Consider the following 15,859-nt stretch of genomic DNA (forward strand, 5'->3'; position numbering starts at 1 on the left):
GAACGGGACCCAGCCGATTCGCCATGGGAGATCCCGTTTTCCCTCGGCTATCCGAATAATTTCGGATAGACCACGGCCGACGAGCGTAGTGTCCGCGGCCATCTTGCATCTCGGTTCAATATCGCGTAATGTCGTCCGGTCGCTTGTCAAACTCGCCTATTAACCTCACTAACTTTTCTATTTCGCCGAATAATTGACAGTCGTGGACGACGGAGAAATGGTAACGGTACCGTGCCTCAGCGAAACGTAACAGCCGCAGAACTATACCGGCGAAACCTATTCGCGCGTGCGAGGGAAATCGAAAACAAGGAATATTATCGTGCCGTAATTATCGCGCACTGTCAACATTCTTCGGACAATAACAGAGAACATCATCGTGTTCGGGCCGGAAAATGTCCAGCACGAAAATCATCGAGAATCCAGAGATACCTGGTGAGTTTGGCCTTCTTTACACAACCTAAACTATTCGATCCCGTTCATTGATTCACGTTGTTCGAATCAGACCCCGAATATTCTCCTAAGTTCTACATGAACAAGCGAGGCGAACTTTTTCGGTTCACGGTGCGAATCGATCGTGGAAACAAATAGAATATTCTTTGTTATTCATTGCTCGAGGAATTTGATGATTTCGAAGGGCACATCGCGTGAGCGTGGTCAGAGAGCCGCCCACGTCCCATCGACCGGATGCGACTTGTAGCATGTCTACGTGAACCAATTATCGAAACAATTACTGCCAGAACCGACTATCGCGACCCACGTCGACCCTACGGAAAATGTCGTCCAGAGATCGTCCCTAACCAGCATGCATTCACTGTCGAATTTCAATGAATACTTCGCCGTCGAAATCAGCTGACTTCTTAAAATATCGAAGTGCATCGGTCACGTGCGTGCAAAGACAGTGTCGTCTTTCGACCGCCTTTCCCGCTTCCGATTAAACCCGCGAACACATGCACGTAATGCTGAATTAATTGCCCGATCAGGTAAACTCATTAACATGTTTACTGCAGTGGACCGGCACTGAACTTTTCTATGACGTCGTGGAGATCATAAATAGTTGACCGGCGCAACCGAACTTGAAAATGCGTAAAATCCAACCAATATTAGAACAGCGAAAGCAATGGATACGAGAAGATTGTTCGAAAATTTCTATAATCTTCTTTTTTAGAAATTAGTGAAATTTTAATTTGAATCGCATGCTGAATATTGGATTAATTTTGTGCACGCGTGCTCGTTATCCGTCCTCGTTAAAAAATGTTACGAGCATCGCATCGTTTGAGACTACAACTTTTCTACGGCTGTGATCGAAAAAAGGATTAATCTGATTCGTTAACGGAAATCTTCGCCTCGGTGCGTCTCGAAAGTACGTTCGCCTGTAAATGCTCGACCGTCTGCGGTATAATTAGTCCGATCGATTTTACTCGATTCGCGTAATGTTAATTTCTCTGCGAATCCGCTCGATAAGTTTCTCTGTTTATCTCGATCGTGGCCGCCGATGCAGCTTGCACATGCTGAAGTGCACCGTACAGTCAATAAGTAGCGATGGGAGCGTGCTGCGAGCGATTTCGAAATCTGATCACCTCGAAAACCTATAAACACGATCATTCTAAATCCACTGATCTCATTAAAAGATAGTTAAATTAATTTTATACGCCCAATTCTTCTACTAAAATGCTACAATATTTCGTAGAGGAAGTACGTATGTTGTATTCGACAAAATATTTGAACAAGATAAGGTAATCAGCGAAATAGGTGTGTCAGACCGGGAAATCGATCAAAGCCGTCATGAATGCAACGCGTCCGGCAATTCGTATAAAAAAGCACAAGTCAGCGACGTTGAGTGGCCGGTGCTTCTAGCGCAAATAATTAAAAATTTCTAGCGAGTCACCGCGATCGAGGGGGTATGAAAAACGGTGGCAGAGCGGTTGGCAAACAGTTTGCAATTTTGTTGAGGACACGAGCAATAAAACGAAGGGCCAAACATGATCCTCGGTTGGGGCTATCGATGAGTGCGGCTTCGGCCCCGCAGGATGTATCTTCCGCGTTCCCGATAAAAATGGCGGGCATTACGGGCAGAGTCGCTCGAAATTAGGGAAATCAGTATTAGCTTGGTGGGGCAATTAAATCGGATCCGAGGGCAAATTGCGTCGATACGCATCTCGTCTTGCGGATATTTACGCCGGCACTTTATCGCCGGCCGTTTCCGATATTTTATCTGGTATGCATTTTCATGCATAGCTCGGGGCGTGCTTAAACTGTCCGTGGTTTTTATCGCCATCATAAATCGGACGCGTAACGCAGCCACTCGCCATTCATCGGTCTCTCGGTATCGGTTCTGCGACGCTTCTCAAATCTGCGTTCTTATTATATTATTATCATCGGTTACTATCGTTCGGTATCGGACTCGCGATACTAGGCGAGTCAAAAATCATTTCTTATCGTCGTTTTTTAAGCGGCGAAGGATTCCGCGAATAGCCAACAAAGATCTTTACGATCTATCGTTCCCCCGATCCATAACTCTCTCTTAGGAGCGCAGATAGCAATAATAATCGATGCTCGTAAACCATTCAATTCCCGATGTCCTCCGAAAGGGTTCTTTCCTGTCGATTTTTCCGGGTTCCGTTCCCGGAACATCGTCTCTAACTCGGTACACTAAACTATTGAACACTGTACAAAAGATTAATAAGAGGGGGTCTACTTAGAATCACTGTACTCGTTCCAGGATTAGAATGCTTCCTGCCGCCGCCACCGCCACCGCCTCCACCGGTTGCATCGCCGAAGAGCAACAATGTTCAGAGCTCCACGGACCAACTACAGCCGGAAGCAAACTCGACCGAGACTGCATCCAGCACTTGCCCCAACGAAACGCCACCTATGACGGTATCAGCTTCCGTTGTACCGTTCCCGAATATCCCTGTACCTACCCCGTACATGATGCACCCCGCGATGCAGCCTCAAACACCTGGACAACCAGCCACTCCATGGTGGCTACCCACTGACGCAGACACCTCGGATCTCTACGCTCGATGGTACGACACGACCTACAAAGCTGCAGCTGCGGCTGCAGCGGTGGTTGCACCTGCGATCCAGGTCGGCAAGACGAAGACCAAGCATCACAAACGCAAGAACGAGTTCATCGATCCCGCGCAAGATGCAGGTAACCGCGATCATGCTACTGGCCTACCGCACTGTACAGCATTTGAGTGAAAAGTCCTACCGAAGTTATTTCTTCCGATATAATATCTCATATAATACCTAAATGTTTAGTGATCGATTATAATATTCTGACTAAGGGTTAAAGATGGTTAATTGGACATTTCGAAGAAAACTTCTCGCGTTTGGAACACAAATGCCCCACAGTGTGGCTCGGAGCTCTCTTTCGCTATTCGTTAGCTGCCGGTTGTGCATCGAATTATCGTTGGGCAATCGGAGTCCAGATTCCTATGGCAGCTGTTAGCTAATTAAAGATTGATTTATGTTTTCGTTTTCGCAGAGAAAGTCGCGAGCGCCCAGAGGGAACTGTCAGCGCTAATGAAACCGCTGAAATGCGATCTGTGCAACGCAGTTGTAAGGCTCGATTACTTTATCCGATAAAAATCGCGAGCGGAGACCCTCTACGGGAATAGGGTCTCTGGGCGTCTAACGCGATGAACGACGCGCGAATCAGCATGATTTTTTACGGGCGAATGGTTTCCAGATGAACTCGACGCTACAGGCGAAGCTACACTACGATGGCAAGCCGCATCAGAAGAAGGTGTCTATGTTCTTGAACCAGAGCGTTAAGAAGCAAAAGACGGATGACGGACAGGTTACGAGCACGACCAACGACTGGCAGAACTACTGCGACGTGAGGAACAATAAAAATCATTTGCAATGGAACTTTCAGGTCATCATCTTGATCTTTTGATTCTTTCGTAGATTTGTAAGACGTGGTTCACGTCGCAAACGGACGCGACGCAGCATTATGCCGGCAAAAAGCACATTAGAGCAGCGAACGGAGGGCGTCGAGCGAGGTATAAAGACCTGTACGTATTAGGAGCCGAAAAGATGGCAGTCAGCTGTGATTCGCTCTAATTCAGTAGGACAATCTTCGTCGACAGATGCATAGAGTTTAAGCACTATGTCAAATCGCTTAGATCCAAGAAGAGAGCAGGTGGATCTGACAACTACCGCTCACAGTGTCCTGACTGCTAACTTTTCGGCTTCCTATAGTGCTTGTCTGCGATTACATTGGGTTGAGTAGGAAGTCCTTCAAATCACAAAGATTTGATGAAAAATGTTGAAATCCGAACGGACTTACTGCTCAATTTGATAATTAACCGTGTCGACCGAGTTCGTCGGATTTCACACGAGTTCACACGGAGTATGCACGAGTTCACCACAGCGTTCACTTGTGCAGGCCGTCGAAGAAGTCACAAAGTCAAAGTCAGTACAATCAAATAGATCCCACTGGACGGTTCGGGATAGGAACAGGCTTCCAACCGGAGGTGCAGCCCCCTGCACCGCCGCAACCCGTTGTACCTGACGGTGCTGCAGCTCTACCGACGCCAGGAGCGGCAACCTTATACACACCACCGCCATATCCGACGCCTTTGCGTTGCGATCTGTGCGGAGTCTCGGCTAATCGCCAGGACCAGCTGGAAACGCACAAGCGCGGTGCTAGACACCTGCGAATGCTCAGGTTGAACGGGCTACCTGTCCCCGAGCCTGGTAAGCATTCACTTTTCACTTTTAATTACTCGCATATGATGCTTATAGTCTCAACACTTCAAATTAAGTGTTTCAAGCATAAACAAACGTGTCGACTACACTAGCAATTATTTATTTTGCGAGGATTTTGAAGCTTTAAAGGGTTATCAAAAAAATTCAACTTTTGCCGCGAAAGACGGTTGCGAGAATCGATTGTACCTTTCGAATTTTTCAGCCATCGAGAACGAGACCAGCCCCACAACCCCTGGACCCATAGACTACTCGATCTATCGGACCCCTTCGGGTAAGGACACCCTCTGAACAACTGCCGAGTGGGAGAGAGTCGAATTTGGACCTGAATTGGTCCTAGATTGGACCGGCAGTCGCATAATGTCGCCAATAATAGTGCAAATGTTTTTCTTGTTCAAGATACATGGTGATTCAATCTAGCAGCTGGTTTAAATTTGGCGACTCTCCCCAATCGTACGAGAGAATCGATCGTACGACGGCTGAGATGGATCATTGATCAATCGATGGCATTGTCTGCGAAGAAAAGTACTTTTAGTGAAGCCCAAGTCTCTTCCTCTGAAGCACAGGCTGTAGTTTCTAGTGTCTATATCGGGCATGAGCAATTGTTGCTTTGTAGGACACTGTGCGAGCTCTATTTAGACCGTGAGCCACAAAACCACGCCTACGTACGACAGGCCACACCCACTTTAGACAAACAGGACAGAATAGATGGTCTTTTGTCACCATTAACATTAAAGTCACATGTCACAAGCTTTACAGTTAACTTTTTAGAGGACATAGAGTCTAGACCAAGCGTAAAGATTTATCTCTCGCCCGCAGGGGCAATTCAAGGCGTTCCTAAGGCAACCAACGCTCGTTGCTCATGCTTGATGTAGACAATACGCATTCTAGTCGATCGAAAATACCGAAGCTTAAGCTTTTGCGATTGTAATGCCGTCTAGGAATATGTGATTGAAAATTCGTTTCGTTTTCAGGCCAATACTACTGTGCGCCGTGCAACCTGTCTCTAAACTCGGAGAGCATGTTCGCCCAGCACGTGGAGAGCAAGAAACACAAAAACCAATCGAACCCGAAGTCGCCGTCGAACGCGGCGGTGGTGTCGAAGAAAGCACGATTCAAGAAGAAATAAGACCAGGAGAAAGGGGAGGAGGAGGAGGAGGAGAAGAAGGAGCGTCGGACGCTAAATCTCATCGCCTGTACTTCATGTTCACCGAGCACTTGTCTCTCATTTTGCCGGTTACGCGGGCGTATTGTCGTCGCGTCGAAGCGACGCGCAACGGTCTATCTGGAGAAACGAAATAAATCTCTTGTTCGATACGAACGCGTATCAATGTTAACTCTTGTCAACCATGCAACGAACACGATCAGCTCACGAGCAGCCGTGAGGCAAGTCAGCAACCTCTCGTGCGACCGATCGACTCGAGACGTTCTCCGCGACCGCCGGGGATTATGAATTACTGCGAAGATAGATGCGATCGTCGCGCGACTGATGGGAAAGATAAATCTGTTAAACCCTTGAGCAGCGTATTTAAATTAAATGCCGATTAACTCTAAATTCGATTTGCAGTAAACCGAACGGTTATTTCGACGGTAGCTCGTTAAACGTCTCTCGGAGGCTACGCGACTAATCGGCCACATTTATTCAATTACGAAACCATTAGCTCGAACGCTCTCCGCGCGTGACGATGCGCGTCTCGTCGCAACTCAACTCGACTCGTCTCGTGTCTTGTTTGGTCGTAGTCGTCGGTTGGTCTCCCGCGCGAGCGCGCCATAATACTCGATTTCGCGAAATCGTACACGAGCGTGTATACGAGCACGCGTTTATCGCGTCCACGTGAAATTTATGCGTCGTTCAGTCTCTCGGCCTTCCGCTAAATTTATGGCCGAGCGAACACGCCACGCCACACCGTGGCTCTCTCCGGCTCTCCTCTATTAATTACCTTCCTAAGACGCGTATGACGGATCAACGTTCCCAGCCTGTTTTTACTGTCACTTCCCGCGCGATGAATATCACAAATCTTTCGACAGCGCTGGCGACCAAATAAAAATGTCGCTGTTGTAAAGCATGAATCAACCCGACGGGAACGAACCGAGGAGCCCGGTTCATGGATACTGCCAAAAACGGGCAGCAGCGGTGTGTTCCTCGAAGAGGAGTCCGGACGAACCACGCACGTCAAACTTTCGTCGTATCTCGGAATTAAAGAATTAGTCGTCGTTAGGACCAAACGGAATTCTTCGTAAAAAAAACGTCAAGAGCACTTCAAGGGCTATTAAAAGAGGACCAAGGAGTCTAGGTGGTCATAGGTCTCGTGTCCAGAAAATTCCTATGTAATAGTGGAGTTCCTCTCCACCACCCCCTTGTCACCGGTGCCTGCATTCCGCCGATTTTCTAACAAACTCGCGCCGCGGCAATTTAGCGGGCCAACTGTTTTCTTCGGCCGGTTCTTTTTAGCTTTCCGTTCTCCGGTGCTTCAACTCCCGCTAGCCCGGCAGCAGGCTAGAGATTAGGATCGTCCTCGCCACGGACTTGTAGATCGTTGGTTTATACCTGCGCTTCGGATTTTTATGACCCCTGGTTCCACGTTTAACGTGTCCCCTTCTTTTTATTCCTCGCATCGTCTGCTCTCCTCTCCTCGTTTACTCCTCCTGCTTCTCATCTCCTCCTCCACCTCCGCCGTCACGACATCACCGAAATCCCTTTTCCATCTTGTCCCCGTCTCCTCTCGTGTACACGCATACCTACGCGCTACTATTCCTTTCCGCTGTTAGTTTTTACGCCCGGCAATCGCCCGAGGACTGTCCATTTTGCGCAACATTAACCGGAAAAGGTGAGTACCACTTGCGCCGGGATGAGAAGCTGTGCCTAGGTAATGGAACGCCGTTCTGATTGGCTATTGCTCGCTCCTACTACTACTGTAGGCAAAAAGGATGTAATCGGACCGAGCCGTCGTCTGGCATAAGGGTTATTCATGTACAGAAAATCTTTTAATTATTACGTTCGTGTTAATGCGTTTCTCATTAAGGTTTATTACATATCCTCCTCAATTTCTTAAGAGCCAGCTGTCCAGTCGTTATCAGTGAGCCACGCGAACGATGTCATTCTAACTTTATCTTATCGATTCTCATATCCTGTTGTATTAATTTTTCAGTGTTAATGGAGATTACAGTAAAAATCGTTTAAAACATTCCTCCTCTAGATGACAAATTGTATCGGAGTGTAAAGACAATGTTTTAGTGCAAATAAACGTATTTTGTCGATCGTACAGACTTCAGTCCTGTCTATGTGGTACATCCTTAGACTGTTACAACAAATTTCCGCAGGCACCACTGAGCGCTGTCAAAGTTCGCAGCGCTATCAACGCTCGTGTGACCGAATACATAAATAGGGGTGCTCTGCCAAAAAGTTCTGTTGGAGCTACCGAGCAGGACGAACTCCTGGGTGGCGGAGGTCCTTCCCCGTGGTTTTTCTCCTCTTCACCTCGTCCTTTTCCTCGCCTCTCGTCCTTCTAGGAGAACGACCTGCAAGTAAGAGAAATCGATTGGTTACGCGGTCAGGTGTAATGCGCGTAAAAACTGATTAATCACCGGCGAGCATCCGCTCTCCGAAATTCGGTGGAATTCCTTCGGATGACTCGGAAGAATTTCTGGGAACATCTAGCGGTCACGGCGAGGAAGCGGACGATCTACCACGATTCGTCGGGTGCGTAGCCGGGCTGCACGGTGAAACGAAGCAGATCATCAAGGGATTCGATCGATACACCGGCGATCGAGACGCAGCATAGCCACGAAAATTCAGACCGACGTCGATTCACGGGGAGGCTCTTAACTAGTTACGAAACGAGCTCTACGTAGACGATACTTGAGCTTTTTTCCTGCCCGCACGGAATCGCTCGCCGGACTACGGGTACTATAATAAATTTCTCTGCGGCGGAGTAAATAACCGGTAGGAACGTATAAAAGCGCACGTCGACGTGTAATGCTTACGAGCGCCGGTTATGAAGTTATTCGCGCAGAAATCCTCTTCCGCGGTCGCGTGGATCCACTTTATTAGCGGAACGTATCGATCGGCGTATCGTCTCGCACAGTGGCCACGCTCCGCAGAGCTATAAGATACCGATCGATCGGGTATAGGCCGTGCCGGTAGCCAGCTTTTGCTCTCTCTTTCTCTCTCTCCGACGGTTTTCTCTTCGAAAAAAACTACTAGCAAACAACCGAGGGAGAAGACGATCGTTTTATAGTTCCGCGTGCTTAGTTATTCAAAACACGCCGGGGCAACGACGAAAGAATGCCCCGCAGCGAACGCCGCTAATTAAATGTTCTATTTAACAATTCCCCCAAGAATCGGGCCGACTCGAAACGGAAAGAGAGCACGTCGAATGTCTCTCTCGCTCTCTCTTTCTCTCTTGGGCCTGCCCGCGAATTTTCTTTTCGCGCGCGGACCTTCATTTCTAATTCCGCTAACGAACGGCTAACCGAGTTAGCGCGAGGAACGGTACCTCCGTCGAGCAAGAGCAGCCGCTCCTTTGTCTCGCCGAATCCATTGTTCCACCTGAGAGTATGAATTGGTAAAAAACAGCCTCCGGGTGGCAGTGGCCGAGCCAACGTGGAACAACAAGGATCTTCTCTCCTCTCTTTCTCTCTGTCCCGTTCGCCAGGTCTCGGACAAATTCGTACAATTATTTCTCGATTAGGAGAGATCGGCTTGGACCGGCTTAGCTACCAAGGCATCCCCGGGTCGCGTTACAGGGAGCCGAACAGAAGAATATCTCGAGAGAAAGAGAGAGAGAGAGAGAGAGAAGGGATGTGTGGGCATCGCGGTCCGTTTAATCGCGGAAATTTCGCGGCAACCCGGTTTAATAAGACGTTTTTGCGAATTTCGCCGGTGTGTGGAAAAAGAGTAACAGTCGGCCGGAGCGCAGACCGGACCCGGGACGAAGAGACGAATAAAACAACGGGGAATAAAAAGCGATCAGGGGGACCGGGGGCGCATCTCGGTGGGGCTGACCTTGCAGGTCTTCACGGGCCACCAATGTAGACCGACAAGAAAATAGAAAATCGTGCTCCGCTCCTAAATGCGGGCGGTGTGATGTCATGCGGAAATAGCCATCCGTCCGTCCGTCCGGCCGTCCGACTATGCTTATAGAGCTGCCGCCGCGAGACAGAGAAAGGGGAACCAACCTTTGGGGATCTTGATCGCTCGGCCGATTACCTCGTTACTGGGCTTCCAAAGAGCCGATAGATCAACGCTGCCAACGCAAAAATCTTGCGCCCTGTTCTCGACTCAACGGCCACGCTATTGCACCAGCCACGGCGGATTTGCATTTTTCTTACGGTTTTTGCTATTGCATCAATGAATCGATTTTCGTCCATGATTGGAGAGTATTCTCGTTACTCGGTCTTCAAAGAGCCAATAGATCAACGCTGCCAATGCGACAGCGTCTCGCTTTCGAATCGGAATCGAGCAAACTGCAGAGTACAAGCTGCCGAGTACAGCGAATCAACAGTTCTATTTTGATTCGCGATATTTCATCGATGAATCAGTTGTTATCCGCGATTGATAGTATTATCGTTGCTCGAGTTCCAAGGATCCGATACATAAACCTTATCAACGCAACAACGTTGCCCCGTGCTTTCGAAATCGACACGATTACACCAAGAATAATGGACTTGCAATTTTGCTGTACCGTTTATTGTTGCAGAGAATCAGTTTTTCTCCACGACTGTATTATCGTTCTCGCTAGAGAAGATCTCAACGATCTCGCGTTCTGATGTCGGATTGAAATCGAGACGATTTGCATTTTGTTTTTGATTTTTGTTCCGGCATCGATGAATCGGTTTTTTGTCCGTGACTGAGAATCTGTTCTCGGATGCAGCTCGAGTTACCGAACCGATCGGAGCAGCAGCCCGCGATTATTCTTTAATTTTAAACGGGCCCGTCTGGCGCCGCCGCCGACAAGGCGACCATCTGGTATCTATAAGATAGACTGCGGTCCCTACGAGCTCCGAAGATGATCGAAAAACATTATGATTCCGAATACTGGCCCGGCGAAACGTGGAATCCCTTCGGCTAATTTATGGCGCGGTTTTGTTTAACAACAACTGGCAACGCGATTCGCGGTTTTAGCAACTAAACTAGCCTCGGTTTACGGCCGGCTTGGAATTACAGGCTGTTCGCGCGAGTGGCGTTTTCCTCGTAAATGAAAAGTAAACGGAAAATGCGGAGGGGATGAAAGTGGTGCTGTTTCTTGCGATCGGTAACGGCGTTGTACTTTATGGCGCAAACCCTGGCTAATCCTTAGGACCATTTATGTTAGACCAAAATTTGTATCGTACTCTTTCGCCTGGCTACTGGAGATTAAGTTGACGCGTTTATTACATTTAGTAGTAATATTGTAAGGTCTATTGTGTATTGGCCAGTTTCAGTAGTTTTGGTTAAGCTTCCAAAGATCCCATCGAGCCGTGAAACCACCGACAAGTCCTTGATAAAATGCAATGGACCCTGAACGGGCCCAACGATTCGGAGTATCCGCGGGGGACTATATTGGCAAATGAGAGCCACTGGGACCCGTCTAGGGCCCCAGGGTTTCTGGGTACGTACTAAAAGCTTTTCAGCGGCTGTTTATGCGACATGCAACAGGACTACAGAGTCATGCGCGCTAAAAATAATCGTTCTTTGAACTATTTCCAGAACGATTCTACGGAGTTCGATCATCCTCCTTCCGTGCTCTTCGTAACCTATTAACCCCACTACGGTCCTTGATCTGGATGGACCAACTAAAAATCTTTGGAAACCAGTGTCGTAACCTAACAATCTACGCAGTGTTGATGGAAATGGAAAATTCCTGAAGAATGAACAATCTTTGTCCGTTTAACAATGTTAATCACAGGTTAAGAAAGACCGATTGACCACTTTTTTTATCTGCGAAACGATTTGCGATAACAGGTAACGGACCGGTATAGCACTGTTATCAGTAGACTGCGGATCTTCATGCAAAATAAAAAATGCTTGCATTGTTTGCAAGACACAGGAGCCAAATAGAAATTACTTTCTTCTTTTAATTGTCTTATTCAGCTGAAATTAATACACTGATGTGCTTAAATCTACTTAATTCGTCCACTGCTTTAAATTGTACGTGCCCATTTTTGTCATAAATGCATAAAATCCGCAGTCTAGTTATCAGTGTCCATTGTTAACATGCAAGAGGAATTGAAAGAGAGAAATGGCCGGTAATAGCCGGCACTTGAAAGAATACTTACATCGGAAAAAGATCATGGCGAGACTTTATAGCCGTGCGTGGAAGCAGGAACCACCATGGAGAAGAAGCAACAAGCGGCTCAGCCAGTCGATGTCCGGATGATAGAGTTACGTTGAATTCGCCTCCAGTTGCCTTTTAATTCCAGTCCCACGATCGATGAGATAAAAATGTTTGCAGGTTCGCGATAACGATTGTTCTGGAACTGGGCTCCCCCTTCGAAGACCGTCTTTCTCCCCTTTGATGCACCGACACTTTGTCACTCGGCACATTGTTAACCTGTTAACCGGGCGGACGACGCTTCGAATATCTCGCGCAGATCGTTCTCTTGTTTATTCAACTAATCGCGGCTTGCATTCTATCGTATCGTCGTTACTGTAAACTATACTCGCGATTCTTATTCCGTTGCGTCAGACTAACTACGAAACGTACGATCGAAAATTAACCCAGTTAACAGGTTGATCTGTATTTCAACGCGTTCCCCGTCGATACAAATCGTTCGCGAGGTCGCATAATTCCCGAACGGGATCGTTTAGCAAACTGTCAATGAAAAAAGACGTTGTCACGGATCGCCGAGCACGACGAACGATTTCGCACGGTAAAACGTTCCGAAACAACGCTAAAACAGCCGATCTCGTTCGCCGAGGTTACGCACAGCCATTGATCATAAGCAGACTGCGGATCTTTATGCATTTAACGCAAAATTGTGTAGATGAAATTCGAAATTGTTGAAAAACTTTCAAACTTGAATATATGATTTCTCCTCGATTTAGTTTGTGTTTCTTGCAATCGACGCAGACGATATTTATTTTGCATAAAGATCCGCAGTCTAATCATGAGTACCGTACCGCGACATTAATTTCCCGTTTGATATTGTTAAACAATCAAAAGTGTCACAATTTCAATAAATCATAAACCTCGGAGCACTAATCACGTGACCGTTGAATAGACAAATCAGAGGCAAGTATTTACGGATGTAGGGTCACGTGATTGAAGTTTCAAGATATTTCCCGACATGCAATCGAAGTTCGACGTCACGTGACGCGGTGTACTTCGCGTTTAAAGAAGTGTTCCCGCGTGTGTCCCTTTCTCTCGAGATTGAGAGAAGTTAAAAAGAAAGAGAAAAGTGAAACGTGCGTGCAACCGCCAAAAACGTTCAAACGATTCCGTATCGTCGCATGATCCTGTGGGAATACGTCGCATTCGAATCCGCATATTTCGGAACCCGGGGCTAGGACTACTAGCGACGTCACGTCGCCGGTGAAGGTGACTCGTAAGAAGAAGACAGGTGTGGAGAGGGGGAAGCTCCTTAGAAAACCGGAGCCGATTTCAAACAATATTTCGCCGGTTGCGCCGGCGGCGCGGCGAAAGTCACCAGAAATTCAAGTCCGGAACATCGGCGGACGAGTATGAGAACGGCCGATGTCACGCCGGTGGCGCGATCGCGCATGCGCGCGGCTTACACTTGACGGGCTCAAAAAATCAATGACCCCGCTCTCTGTCGTGGGCTCCGGTGTTTCGCGTCATTATTATTTACAGGCCGATAAAGTTTCGTTGCAGCCGATCTTTTCAGCGATCGTTCGCTAGAGTAGGATCGAGGAACCGCGGTGGCGATCAGCGTGCACGAGAGATCCGTGGAACGAAAAATCTCAAGCGGACAAGGAGCGAGGAGGACAGGATCGAGGAAAATGGACGGTGAGGGTGCAGCCCCGGTGGCGGCGCTGGTGTAACACGGCCGAATAGCGGTACGGTGAAACCAGCCGAGCAAGCTGCTCGGCTCGGCTCGCCTCGGCTTCGGCTCGCCGCTTCAGTTCGTGTCCTCTCGCTGCACACGACGGACGTGGTTCGAGCTCGGTGTCGCGCGTCTCGCGTTCTCTGTTACCGAAAGGGAGAGAGAGATAGACGGACAGAGAGAACAACATAGAGAAGAGAGGAGGTAGAGGAGAACTATCGCAAAGCTCGGTGGTCGAACTAGCACACACGAGCCTTGCCTCTCGATTACGGTGGTTCCCGCGTGCGCGAAACGCGACGGACTCTACTGTGCCGCGTCGAATTCGAACAGCAAGAAAGAAAGAGAGCCGAGTTTTCAAACCGAATAAAACCGAGAACCCGTATTATAACCGGAGGGACGCGTGTCTCGCGATAACGACGCACGAGGTCGTAGTGTTCCCCGGCGGCCGGTCTGCGATCGAGTTTCGTTTCAGTGACTTGTGTGTTACAACGAGAGAAAGAGATATATAGCACGTAAGAGGCGAGCGAAAGAGAGCTAGATAGAAAGAAAGAAAGAGTATATACATATATATACACACATATATATATATATATAAAGCGTATAGTAAAAGTACAAGTGGGGTGAACAGAGTGCGGGAATCTGCATCGTGCGACGATCCACGGCCGCGGCGCGTTACCGTTCCCGTTCCCGATAATCGAGCGATCGATTCGGAGAGGAACGCTCTCTCTGCCACGGTGAATCTTCGGCACGGCGAGAAAGGGACCGAGGACGACCACGGTGGGAACGAGATATATACCGTGCGAGGGAAAAAGAGAGATACACACGAGAACGGCGGGAGGGAGATACACACGAATACACAGACGAAAGAGAGAAAGCGTACATCGGTATAGCCGTCGCAGCCCCGCGGTGCACCGTCCTCTCCGTCCACCTTTCGCGTTGCCGCGAGTGCACGGGATAAAATGGCGCTTGCTTTCCTCCGTGTGCCTCTATCGACCGTGACAAACAATCCGACGACGAATTCGCGTCGACGCCACTCGCCGCGACGTTTTTAAGCGGCTGAACATTTTTCGCGGCACCGTTTTTCCCCCCTTTTTCACACACCGACACCCTCCTCTCCTTTCCCTCCTCCCCACCCCCTCTATCTCTATCCCCCCGTCTCCCACCACCAACACCCCTCGACGGTGTGTTTGCTACCCGTTGTTTCTATCGTTTGCTGCGTTCTTTTTGTCCGCGAATCGAAGCATCGCGATATACACGCACACATACACTACATACATACGAAACGACGTGGATACGTGCAACATATACACACGGGGGTTATAGGTACCCTGGAAGAAACAAGATTTTGTGTGATCTCGCCCCCTTCGCGCAGTGGAGTGGAATTTTCGAAGCTGGAAACGGATTGGAGTTCTGCGACCGAATCGGATTCGAGTTCCCGGAAGGCGGACCCGCTACCAGACAGGTAAATACGATACACCTACCTTTCGATCTTCCGTCGAGAATCGTTTCTCGCACGGGTAATTAGAAACACCGAGAACCGGGTGATCGGGATGGGCGTATTAATGTATTAATCGAATCGCTGTTAGTTTTGGTATTTGCTGTGTTCTCAATCTTCTGGAGGAAATCCACGGAATTGTACACCGAGCGGCGAGTCGAATCCAGTTAGGTTTTATGCTCGGAATACGGTGCACCTAGTTTTCCATCATCTACGATACGTTCGTAGAACACGTAATTGTATGCACGCAGCTGTACTAACTGCGCGCGGGTAATCTAGAGGGTGGTTACTGTAGGATACCGAGTGAAATTTAGTTACCCTTGATCAACGGTCTCTTGGTCGCGATATTCTCCAGTCTCGATCTTTGATGTTAAATCGTTCCTCGAACACGAAATTATTCTCCGGTGACCGTTGATTTGCCAACGGGTACAGCAAATCCAGTTATTTTTTTCAGTTCGAGGTACGATGCACCTAGTTTTCAATCTTCCATAGAGAATCGTTCCTAGAACACGTAATTATACGCACGCAGGGTACAGCGTGCTAGCGAGTACTAAGTGCACGGGGGTAATTTAGAGGGTGGTTACCATGGCGTATTGAGAATAGCGAGTGAAATTTCGCTACTTTTGATCAATGGTTTGTGGTACACGTACGTATGTACGCGCG

General features: G+C 48.3%; 1 protein-coding gene across 2 annotated transcripts; it reads left to right on the forward strand.

Annotated features, from left to right (window-relative positions):
- Positions 1-291: 291 nt before the first annotated feature.
- LOC143214932 (zinc finger protein 346) lies at positions 292-6,032 on the forward strand. 2 transcript variants are annotated; one of them, XR_013010241.1, is made up of 9 exons: positions 292-432; positions 2,720-3,154; positions 3,491-3,564; positions 3,695-3,844; positions 3,916-4,010; positions 4,397-4,707; positions 4,922-4,990; positions 5,116-5,241; positions 5,691-5,831. XR_013010241.1 is itself a non-coding variant. In XM_076436520.1 (8 exons), the coding sequence occupies exons 1-8, from the start codon at positions 393-395 to the stop codon at positions 5,843-5,845; spliced, it is 1,329 nt and encodes a 442-aa protein (XP_076292635.1). In that variant the 5' UTR covers positions 292-392; the 3' UTR covers positions 5,846-6,032. The 2 variants fall into 2 exon arrangements, 1 of the variants encoding a protein (XP_076292635.1); XM_076436520.1 differs by lacking the exon at positions 5,116-5,241 and having other exon boundaries at positions 5,691-6,032.
- Positions 6,033-15,859: the final 9,827 nt, after the last annotated feature.

This window comes from Lasioglossum baleicum, chromosome 13, assembly GCF_051020765.1.
Source record: "Lasioglossum baleicum chromosome 13, iyLasBale1, whole genome shotgun sequence".
In the NCBI taxonomy this organism is placed as follows: Eukaryota; Metazoa; Arthropoda; class Insecta; order Hymenoptera; family Halictidae; genus Lasioglossum; species Lasioglossum baleicum.